The sequence below is a fragment of the Lolium rigidum genome, chromosome 5, assembly GCF_022539505.1.
Source record: "Lolium rigidum isolate FL_2022 chromosome 5, APGP_CSIRO_Lrig_0.1, whole genome shotgun sequence".
Taxonomy (NCBI): domain Eukaryota; kingdom Viridiplantae; phylum Streptophyta; class Magnoliopsida; order Poales; family Poaceae; genus Lolium; species Lolium rigidum.
This window is the reverse complement of record NC_061512.1, coordinates 256,734,407-256,745,165: the sequence shown is the minus strand read 5'-3', so window position 1 is coordinate 256,745,165 and position 10,759 is coordinate 256,734,407. Positions and strand designations below refer to the sequence as shown.

Genomic DNA, 10,759 nt, shown 5'->3' with positions numbered 1-10,759 from the left:
TTTTTATTTTCTTCAAAAAAGATTGCCTATATAGGTTTAAGGGCTCTCAAAGACCTACCGAATTCTTGGACAACTAAAGAAACATCAGCAACATAAAACATATGGTTACAGTACTGTCTTGCATTTGCCTGTGCGCCGGGGCGCACCGGGTCATCTAGTATCAGGAATATTGCGACGCTAGCTAGCTTTGAGGGTGCTTTGCTTCCTCGCCATCGTCAGCATATGATGTCGAGTTGTCGACTGAGGCCATTCCCACGCAGTGCTGGACCGAGTCCATTGCCGGAGATACTCTCGTGCACGTACACACCGCTTAGTCCAAAGAATAAATTTTAGGGAGAAACTTTGCTTCATTTATTAGTAGGTATAAATATAAATGGCCCACGCGGGGGACATTTAAAAGTAAAGGTAAAACATGGCAAAAGAAAAGAAAACAAATAGAAAACGAGAATTTTTTATTTGTCTATTTCTTATATTCCTTTTTATATATAAGGAAAAACCATGTAGTTGTTGTACCTACCTGATTGGTGGAGAGAAAAAGAAAAGGCAATCTGATTGGTTGAAAAAAAAAGCAACGCGCAAACAAATATCACGTGGGGAACGAAGGAAACCAAAGGAAAAAAAAAAAGCATCGCTGACGCTGCTCATGCTCCAGCTGAACAAGGAAGCCAGTGACGCTCATTTCCCCCCATCTCGCTCTCCCCCCTCTAGAGTACCTGAGCCTCTCCGCTCACTCACCGGGCCTCTCCCTTCTCCTCTCCGTTGGAGTAGCCGGCTGAGGTTGGAGGGGAGATGGCGCCGGAGTAGTTAGGTGTAGTTTTAGGTTTAGTTTCTGGTCCTCTATGGCGTATGGCGCTGATGCCGGGAGGGAAGTGGCAGATCTCACCGGCCAGATCTGGTACTGCCTTGCTCCCCTTCTCTGCCTCGTCGAGCTTCGGTGGTCGGAGCCGGAGATGTGGCGGTGGAGGGAGGCGAAGATCTCCATAAATAAGGTCGTTCCTGGCGGATTTGGTGGCTAGAGGTGCAGCGGCAGGCTCCTTCTTCTTCCTCGTCGCGGTGACGAGGGGGAGAAGTTGCTGCTTGCTGTCTGCGGATGGTCATCGCATCTGCAGCAGCGAAGCTCGTTGGCTTCTTCTCGGAGGATCTCCATGGCACCACTGTCGCCGTACCCCATGGCTGAAAGGCAGCCCCTCCATCCTTGTGTGGCGGCGAAAAATCAAGGTCGCCCGCAGGACTTTTGGAGGATCTCCACGGCGCCACTGTCGCTGTATCCCACGGCCGAAGGGCGGCCCCTCCACCCTCATGTGACGGCCACAAGCCATCCTCAAGACAGCAACTACCTCCGTCAAGCGTTCTTGCTGACTCGAAGGCTCTACAGTCTCATTGGAGTTGGCTCCCACCTCTGCGCCCCAAGTGGTCTCGTCCCCAGCGGCTTAGAGGTTGACTCCGGCGAGCTTCGACGCGGTGAAGAAGGAGCTGGACCTGATCGCTTTTTATGGTTTTATCTTAAGGTCCTCAGTGCAATTTGTAAGGGCTGGCTTGTAATTTTCTGTTTTTCTTTCTGGCCTTATCTGTAAAATGTACTCCACCGCTGAAGAAATGAAGCCCTAGGTCCTTCGGGACCCTTCCTGTTCAAAAAAAAAAAAAACAAGGAAGCCAAAAGAAAACGAAGCATTTTTTCGTTGTACAGAAAGAAACCTAAACGGGCCGAGTCCATGTGCCGAATCGTTCAGCGAAACGATACTCCTTTAGCGGGCCGAGGCCTTTTTCGAGTTGAAAACTGGGGTACAACAAATTATGGGCATGTCAAGTCGAAACCGGACTCACTGCTACTTGCAACAGCCCGGAAGTAAATAAATCGACAATTGGAGATAGAGTCGAGTTCGTTAGCCCTAATAAAGAGGACCGAACGTCCAGATCCGCCGCCCGCAACACACCAAAACTCGATTCCCCGCTCAAGTTCAAGATGTCCATGGTCGCGGTTCGATTAGCGGCGAGGAGGCTCACTGGCCAGCAACCGCGGGCGGTTCTTAGGTCGGCCGTCGCGAATGAACAAGGGGTGCTCAACGGCGGCGGCTCGCCGGCCGATCCTCTACGCCGGTTTTCCTCCTCCGAGGCTTCTGCTGCCAACGGGCCAAAAGTCAGCACCGAGGTACGCCTGTTTATCATAGGTAATTCTGCTTTCGGTTTAGGGTTGCATATTCATTCATATATCTGCAAGTTGCTAACCTAACTATGCTTCATTGATTGCCAGCATCCTTCTGTTTCAGCATCTCAGCAGACGAAAGAGGAACTCTTCGACCTGCTCGATGGGGTACAAACGAATAAAGGTATTTCCTACACAGGAAGAAAGGAAGACAGGTGGCTGCTCCAGCGTCTTACCTCTCACGTCCGTCACAGACCTAGTAACCCTCAATGGTAACTATATTCATGCCCAATCACCGCATATTCCTCAACTGATGTGTTTTCTTATCACTTGAATCGTATATATTACCACTACCTCTGTCTGCTTATTTCATTAGCATATATTTTTGACATCAAATTGTTGTTATTACATTTATGTTCAGAATTATTAAATCAATATGATTTTATTATAACACATAAATGAAGCAATTATTGGTCAAGCTTTCCTCTAATATGTGTTCTAGGCTGGAGGGGGCAATTATAAGATATTGAATTGCACGGTGAAAATTGTTATGGTAATGATTTTTTTTGAATTTTTTTCATTTAGGAGTATAACTTATAATTATTAAATGCTCTATACCTCGTGTGATCAAATAGAAGTATAACAAAGTCGTCCAGTTGTATACTTGGCAGTGAGAGAAATTGTGTATCCTTAGCTTCTTATAACTATAGTAATGTTTTTCTTAACCTCATATGATCCCATGCAGGCACCGGTATCTTCTAGAACAAAGAGTCGGTCTTTGCGTGAGTGCTGTATCAACTTTCATTGCTTTCATTTTTATGCTGGAAAAAGGGAGCATATATTTTGCCGGGGATAAACAAGCTCAGGGAGCAGACAGTAACAGCAAAGCCAGTGTCTCCTGTGCAGAACCAATCCTGGAAGAATAGTTTATATCAGTAAAAGCATTTCAAAGTTTCAAAAAGATCTGAGGAAAATATGCATATAGTTAAAGATGTAATACTACAAAGTGTGTGAAATCCCAGTATGAATGCTTCTTTATACTCTAGGCTAGACAAAAATGACAAGTTTGGACCCCCTATGCATTTTCAAATCTCCATAATTTGTTAGGATTTGTCCTACTTTTTTTTGTAGCTCACAGTATAACGTATTTGAATTGAGATTTTACATGCCTGTACCATACATTCTTATGTGCATCTAGATTTTTTGTTCTTTGAAACTTTGAAGCTGCTTGTATCTCAAGCTCCAAAGCGGATTTCTGTTAAATCGCTTGTCTTTAGTAAGAATAGTATGAACACTTGGCCCCAAGTTACTGTTCTATTTTGTTATCATGGACGAATGTGAATATATATATCGTGATGTCATTTTGGCGCTATCTGTTATTTTTGTTTGTTTGTTTTAGTTTGGTTGTTGGGTGAGGAGGGCAGATGGATTGTTTCTCAACAGTAGAACATGGGAACAATGTACAGCCAAGGTAAAAGGAAAATTGAACCCCTAACCTAAGCTTTTAAGGTAAAGGCCTTGTTGATTCACCTAATTCTTTAAATATAGATACAAGTAGGAAAAACAAAACAAAAACATAAAAATTGTAACCAAATGGATTACCAAGAATTCTTTGGATATGTTCCTCTTCACGGAAATTGAGAAACACGTTATTCTTGCATCTGATTTGTCATTTGGACAGTGGTGAAGGACAGAAACAAATTGAGGTCGGGTGAACTCTAATGCCTAAAAAATGTTGATGCAAAAACATAATCTCTATAACTTTGACTCTGAAATATCAGTTGAGATGCATAATGTTTTTCTTCCAAGTTGTAAGATACCTTAGAAGAAATGATATATGAGACAACATAAACTTCGGTGGCTGCCTCATATCTTGATTCCCATTTCAATCTAAAATGCATGAAGCAGATATAATAGGAATTTTTTTCAGCTGCTTAAGCAATAACACACTACACCTATGTCAATCGCTGCTGCAAGACATGGTAACACAATGGACTAAACACATCTAGCCTCATCCTTGGCCCTTGCAGCCAACAAGAAACAGATTCATATTGTGAGATGAACATCACAATATCACAAGTTCATAACTGATTGGTTGTTGTGAGTCGTCGTTCGCTTGCACGCCACCGTTCAGCCGATGAACGGCTGCGCCATGAAACTTATGTCAGCTGTCGCCAGGCCTGCGCTACGTTTCAGGGACAGCACGCTGGCGGGAGGCTCACCGGCATGTCCCTTTTGCCTGTGAGACCCGAACGAGTGGTTCCACGCTCACCGAGGCAACAACTCAGGCAGCCTAATACGCAACATGGCCCAACAGCTATTTCGAGGTTTGTTTGTTTTTCTATTTTTTGTAATCGAACGAGCCATCCCAAAATATGTACATGCTAATATGCATATGTGGGAAATGAAAAAAAAAAGTCTATTTTAAACACTGAACTCGTAGAAGTTCGGCGAAACGAACCCTGAATTTAAAATCTTCGTCGTTTGTACCCTAAACTATCTAATTCCGATCTAAATTATACATTGGAACTCTTGTGCTCTCCATACGCAGAAAGCGGCGCCTCAGGACGAGGTGGCAGGCCATCGAGAATGGCGACGTGCCGATGTCGAGCATTCCATGCCAGCGCATCAAAAGAGGGAGGCAAGGACCACCCGTACACTTCGCCGTCCCGCTTTCTGTATGCAGCGCCTGGGGCTGAGATGGCAGGACGTCGAGCCCTTCACCACCGACACATTCTTTTGAGTCTACCTTGTACTTGAAAGGACAAGGATGCCACCTTGGAGGGGGGGGGGGGGGGGGAATAGGGGTTTAAAACTTTTAGGAATATCGCTTAACAAATACGGAATAAAACTAGCATTTAATTTGTCAAGCATAAAACCTATATAACTATGGTTCACCTATGTGCACTAACAACTTATGCTAAGCAATACAAGCAACTATGTGATAGCAAGATATATAACGTCAAGCACGAAGGCTATCACAAAGTAAAGTGCATAAGAAAGATCTTGGGTATAGGAATAACCGAGGTAACGCGGAGACGACGATGTATCCCGAAGTTCACACTCTTGCAAGTGCTAATCTCCGTTGGACCGGTGTGGAGGACAAATCACTCCAAACGCCACGAATGCCTCACCTTATTCTCCTCGATCTTTCCCACCAAGAGGGAAGCCCTCGATCCACTATGCAACCTTAAGGGTCATCACCGAACCCGCACAAAGCTTGGAGCTATCTCCACAACTGAATTGGAGGCTCCCAATATACCACCACAAAGGACTTGCACTTGAGAAATCTCCACAACTTAATTGGAGTCCCCAAGAACACCACTAAGCCACTAAGGCGTCTCGAGTCCAAGGACCCAAGAGTAACAAGCTCTGGGAACAAACTTCCGAAGAGATATACTCACGAACTTTCACCTCCTCGTATCACTGCAGAGGTCAAACCGATGCATCAAATGCAATGGTAAGAACACCCCAAGGATGCCCAAATCCTTTACTCTCAAATTCCAACAAAACTACTAAAGCTATTGGAGGAATAAGAGAGGAAAAACAAAAAGGAGAACACCAAACTCTCCAAGATCTAGATCCCAATAAATTTCCTCACAAAGAGGTGATATTGATTGGTCAAAGTGTAGATCTTGATCTCCTCTAACTTTCTCTCAAATAGATGCAAGAAATATTGGATGGGAAAAAGAAATCTAGCTCAACAAAAAGACAACAATGGTGGAGATGAGCTAGAAGAAGAGAGAAAGAAGAACCACTAAGAGAGAGAGAGAGAGAGAGAGAGAGAGAGGCTTAAAAAGGGCTAGCAGTTTTCTACCCGTTGGGCCAGAAAAACGCACACGGGCCGGTAGTACCGGCCAGGCCCGGCGGTACTACCGGTCGCACGCAGCATCCAACAACGTGGCGATTGGTCGAGCTGCGGGGGAGCGCGTCACAGGCGTGCAAGCGACGGGTGGCCTGGAGCGGAAGAGAGCGAGGGAAGCCATCATGCGGGAGGTGGCCTGGGCGCGCAGGTGGGCTGGCCTGGGGCGCGGCCCGGTAGTGTCGGGGGCTGGTTCGGAAGTTCCGCGGGTGGACAGCGGTAGAGCCGGTGGGCCTAGCGGTAGTGCCGGCCCACCGGACGGTGCTGTCGGCCGACCCCCTCCTTTTCCTTTTTTTTTCTTTTCAACCCAAATAAAGGCAATATATAAACACAATAACTCGAGGTAGGAAATTCCAAATGGGATGAAACCAATTTTTTTTGTAAGGAGGACAACAAGAGCTACCCAACAAAAAGTGGGGGTGATTTCTATGAATTTTAGAGGTGGAACCCTGATACGTCTCCGACGTATCGATAATTTCTTATGTTCCATGCCACATTATTGATGATATCTACATGTTTTATGCACACTTTATGTCATATTCGTGCATTTTCTGGAACTAACCTATTAACAAGATGCCGAAGAGCCGCTGTCGTTTTCTCGCTGTTTTTGGTTTCGAAATCCTAGCAACGAAATATTCTCGAATTGGACGAAATCAACGCCCAGTGGTCCTATTTTGCCACGAAGCTTCCGGAAGACCGAAGACGTAACGAAGTGGGGCGACGAGGCGGCGACACGCCGGGCGGCGCGGCCCACCTCCCGGCCGCGCGGCCCCGTCGTGTGGGCCCTCGTGCCGCCTCTTACCTGCCCTTCCGCCTACAAATAGCCTCCGTCGCGAAACCCCGAGCACCGAGAGCCACGATACGGAAAACCCTACCGAGACGCCGCCGCCGCCAATCCCATCTCGGGGATTCTGGAGATCTCCTCCGCACCTCGCCGGAGAGGGGATTCATCTCCCGGAGGACACTTCACCGCCATGGTCGCCTCCGGAGTGATGAGTGAGTAGTTCACCCCTCGGACTATGGGTCCATAGCAGTAGCTAGATGGTTGTCTTCTCCTCATTGTGCTTCATTGTTGGATCTTGTGAGCTGCCTAACATGATCAAGATCATCTATCCGTAATGCTATATGTTGTGTTTGTCGGGATCCGATGGATAGAGAATACCATGTTATGTTAATTATCAAGTTATTACCTATGTGTTGTTTATGATCTTGCATGCTCTCCGTTATTAGTAGAGGCTCTGGCCAAGTTGATGCTAGTAACTCCAAGAGGGAGTATTTATGCTCTATAGTGGGTTCATGTCTCCGTGAATCTGGGGGAGTGACAGAAACCCCTAAGGTTATGGATGTGTTGTTGCCACTAGGGATAAAACATTGATGCTATGTCCGAGGATGTAGTTATTGATTACATTACTCGCAATACTTAATGCAATTGTCTGTTGTTAGCAACTTAATACTGGAAGGGGTTCTGACGATAACCCGAAGGTGGACTTTTTAGGCATAGATGCAACTGGATGGCGGTCTATGTACTTTGTCGTAATGCCCAATTAAATCTCACTATATTTATCATGACATGTATGTGCATTGTTATGCCCTCTCTATTTGTCAATTGCCCGACTATAATTTGTTCACCCAACATGCTTTTATCTTATGGGAGAGACACCTCTAGTGAACTCGTGGACCCCGGTCCATTCTTTTATACTCGAAATACAAATCTGCTCGCAATACTTGTTTTACTCGTTTTCTTGCAAACAATCATCTTCCACACAATACGGTTAACCCTTTGTTACAGCAAGCCGGTGAGATTGACAACCTCACTGTTTCGTTGGGGCAAAGTACTTTGGTTGTGTTGTGCAGGTTCCACGTTGGCGCCGGAATCTCTGGTGTTGCGCCGCACTACATCCCGCCGCCATCAACCTTCAACGTGCTTCTTGACTCCTACTGGTTCGATTAAACCTTGGTTTCTAACTGAGGGAAACTTGCCGCTGTGCGCATCACACCTTCCTCTTGGAGTTCCCAACGGACGTGTCAGCTACACGCATCAAGCAAATTTCTGGCGCCGTTGCCGGGGACGTGAAGGAACAAGATTTCTAACTCCCACGTCAACTACACGCCAGCAGCAAAATTTCTGGCGCCGTTGCCGGGGAGATCAAGACACGCTGCAAGGGGAGTCTCCACTTCCCAATCTCTTTACTTTGTTTTTGTCTTGCTTTATTTTATTTACTACTTTGTTTGCTGCACTTATATCAAAACACAAAAAAATTAGTTGCTAGCTTTACTTTATTTACTGTCTTGCACTCTATATCAAAAACACAAAAAAATTAGTTACTTGCATTTGCTTTATTTATTTCAACATGTTTCCTTTTAATTTTACCACAAAAGACATACCGGTAGGACGCGGGTCTATAATTGGGAGAAACAATATAGAAGAATTTTTCAATCATGTTAGTACCGTTGAAGATTTTGAAGATAGACACTTGGTAGAACTTGCTCCTACTTATGAAATTGCTCGTTGTCTGCTTTAGATCGCATGTTGGAAACTAAATTTGTTAATCTCAATCCTATAATCCAACATATGTTTCTTACACTCGGTGATATGAAAAAGGGGGAAAAGAAAGATTTTGTTTTAGAAACCCTTCTTAGAGAATTTGGTGGTCTAGCAAGAGAGGCTAGAAAGGTCTTTGCTAAATTTAATATGCTTGGTTCTCATACTAATTTTGTTGGTCTCCTTGAAAAAATGGACATGGATAGAATAAGGTACACTAATAATATTAATGATGGTGGGGAGATCAAAGCACACCATGTAAACTCCTAGCTATGAATGATGCACTAGAAAATAACTATGCTTGGCTTGTTCCTGAAAATTTGTTCGATGAGAGTAGCAAGCCCAAGACTAATGAAAAGGGAGACGCTGAAACTTATGTATCCAATATACTATGCTTGGTTGAGAAAACTCCAAACCCCGCTGTAGATGCACCACCCTTTGATAATACTTGATTTACACTTTCTCGCGCCTAGCTGAAAGGCGTTAAAGAAAAGCGCTTATGGGAGACAACCCATGTTTTTACTACAGTATTTTTGTTTTATATTTGAGTCTTGGAAGTTGTTTACTACTGTAGCAACCTCTTCTTATCTTAGTTTTGAGTTTTGTTGTGCCAAGTAAAGTCTTTGATAGTAAAGTGAATACAAGATTTGGATTATCGCGCAGAAACAGATTTCTTTGCTGTCACGAATCTGGGTCTAATTCTCTGTAGGTAACTCAGAAAATTAAGCCAATTTACGTGAGTGATCCTCAGATATGTACGCAACTTTCATTCAATTTGGGCATTTTCATTTGAGCAAGTCTGGTGCCTCAATTAAATCCATCTTTACGGACTGTTCTGTTTTGACAGATTCTGCCTTTTATTTCGCATTGCCTCTTTTGCTATGTTGGATGAATTTCTTTGATCCATTAATGTCCAGTAGCTTTATGCAATGTCCAGAAGTGTTAAGAATGATTGTGTCACCTCTGAACATGTTAATTTTTATTATGCACTAACCCTCTAATGAGTTGTTTCGAGTTTGGTGTGGAGGAAGTTTTCAAAGATCGAGAGAGGAGTATGATGCAATATGATCAAGGAGAGTGAAAGCTCTAAGCTTGGGGATGCCCCGGTGGTTCACCCCTGCATATTCTAAGAAGACTCAAGCGTCTAAGCTTGGGGATGCCCAAGGCATCCCCTTCTTCATCGACAACATTATCAGGTTCCTCCCCCGAAACTATATTTTTATTCCGTCACATCTTATGCACTTTGCTTGGAGCGTCGGTTTGTTTTTGTTTTTATTTTGTTTTAATAAAATGGATCCTAGCATTCACTGTATGGGAGAGAGACACGCTCCGCTGTTGCATATGGACAACTATGTCCTTAGGATTTGCTCATAATATTCATGGCGAAGTTTCTTCTTCGTTAAATTGTTATATGGTTGGAATTGGAAAATGCTACATGTAGTAATTCTAAAATGTCTTGGATAATTTGATACTTGGCAATTGTTGTGCTCATGTTTAAGCTCTTGCATCATATACTTACACCCATTAATGAAGAAACACTTAGAGCTTGCTAATTTGGTTTGCATATTTGGTTTCTCTAGAGTCTAGATAATATCTAGTATTGAGTTTTGAACAACAAGGAAGACGGTGTAGAGTCTTATAATGTTTACAATATGTCTTTTATGTGAGTTTTGCTGCACCGTTCATCCTTGTGTTTGTTTCAAATAACCTTGCTAGCCTAAACCTTGTATCGAGAGGGAATACTTCTCATGCATCCAAAATCCTTGAGCCAACCACTATGCCATTTGTGTCCACCATACCTACCTACTACATGGTATTTCTCCGCCATTCCAAAGTAAATTGCTTGAGTGCTACCTTTAAAATTCCATCATCCGCCTTTACAATATATAGCTCATGGGACAAATAGCGTAAAAACTATTGTGATATTGAATATGTACTTATGCACTTTATCTCTTATTAAGTTGCTTGTTGTGCGATAACCATGTTTCTGGGGACGCCATCAACTATTCTTTGTTGAATATCATGTGAGTTGCTATGCATGTCCGTCTTGTCTGAAGTAAGAGAGATCTACCACCTTAATGGTTGGAGCATCACTACAAGAGATGGGGGATTTGTTGACGAAAACCCTGGTGACAAAAATGCATACCGTCATGGATGTGTCCTTATAGGTGACGAATTCATCTTTCGTCAAGAATTTAAGGTAATGCTTGAC

At 43.9% G+C, this 10,759-nt stretch overlaps 1 protein-coding gene across 1 annotated transcript; it reads left to right on the top strand.

Moving 5' to 3' along the window:
- The first annotated feature begins 1,855 nt into the window (after positions 1 to 1,855).
- LOC124654353 lies at positions 1,856 to 3,504 on the top strand. Its single transcript, XM_047193364.1, has 3 exons — positions 1,856 to 2,149; positions 2,252 to 2,415; positions 2,889 to 3,504. Exons 1-3 carry the CDS (start codon positions 1,964 to 1,966, stop codon positions 3,067 to 3,069), a joined length of 531 nt encoding a protein of 176 aa, XP_047049320.1. The 5' UTR covers positions 1,856 to 1,963; the 3' UTR covers positions 3,070 to 3,504.
- Positions 3,505 to 10,759: the final 7,255 nt, after the last annotated feature.

Excerpts from the sequence above, each read along its gene's own strand:
- LOC124654353 (XM_047193364.1), top strand. The coding sequence starts at position 1,964 with ATGTCCATGGTCGCGGTTCGATTAGCGGCGAGGAGGCTCACTGGCCAG. Across the intron at positions 2,150-2,251 it reads GGCCAAAAGTCAGCACCGAG|CATCCTTCTGTTTCAGCATC; the intron begins GTACGCCTGTTT and ends ATTGATTGCCAG. Across the intron at positions 2,416-2,888 it reads AGACCTAGTAACCCTCAATG|GCACCGGTATCTTCTAGAAC; the intron begins GTAACTATATTC and ends GATCCCATGCAG.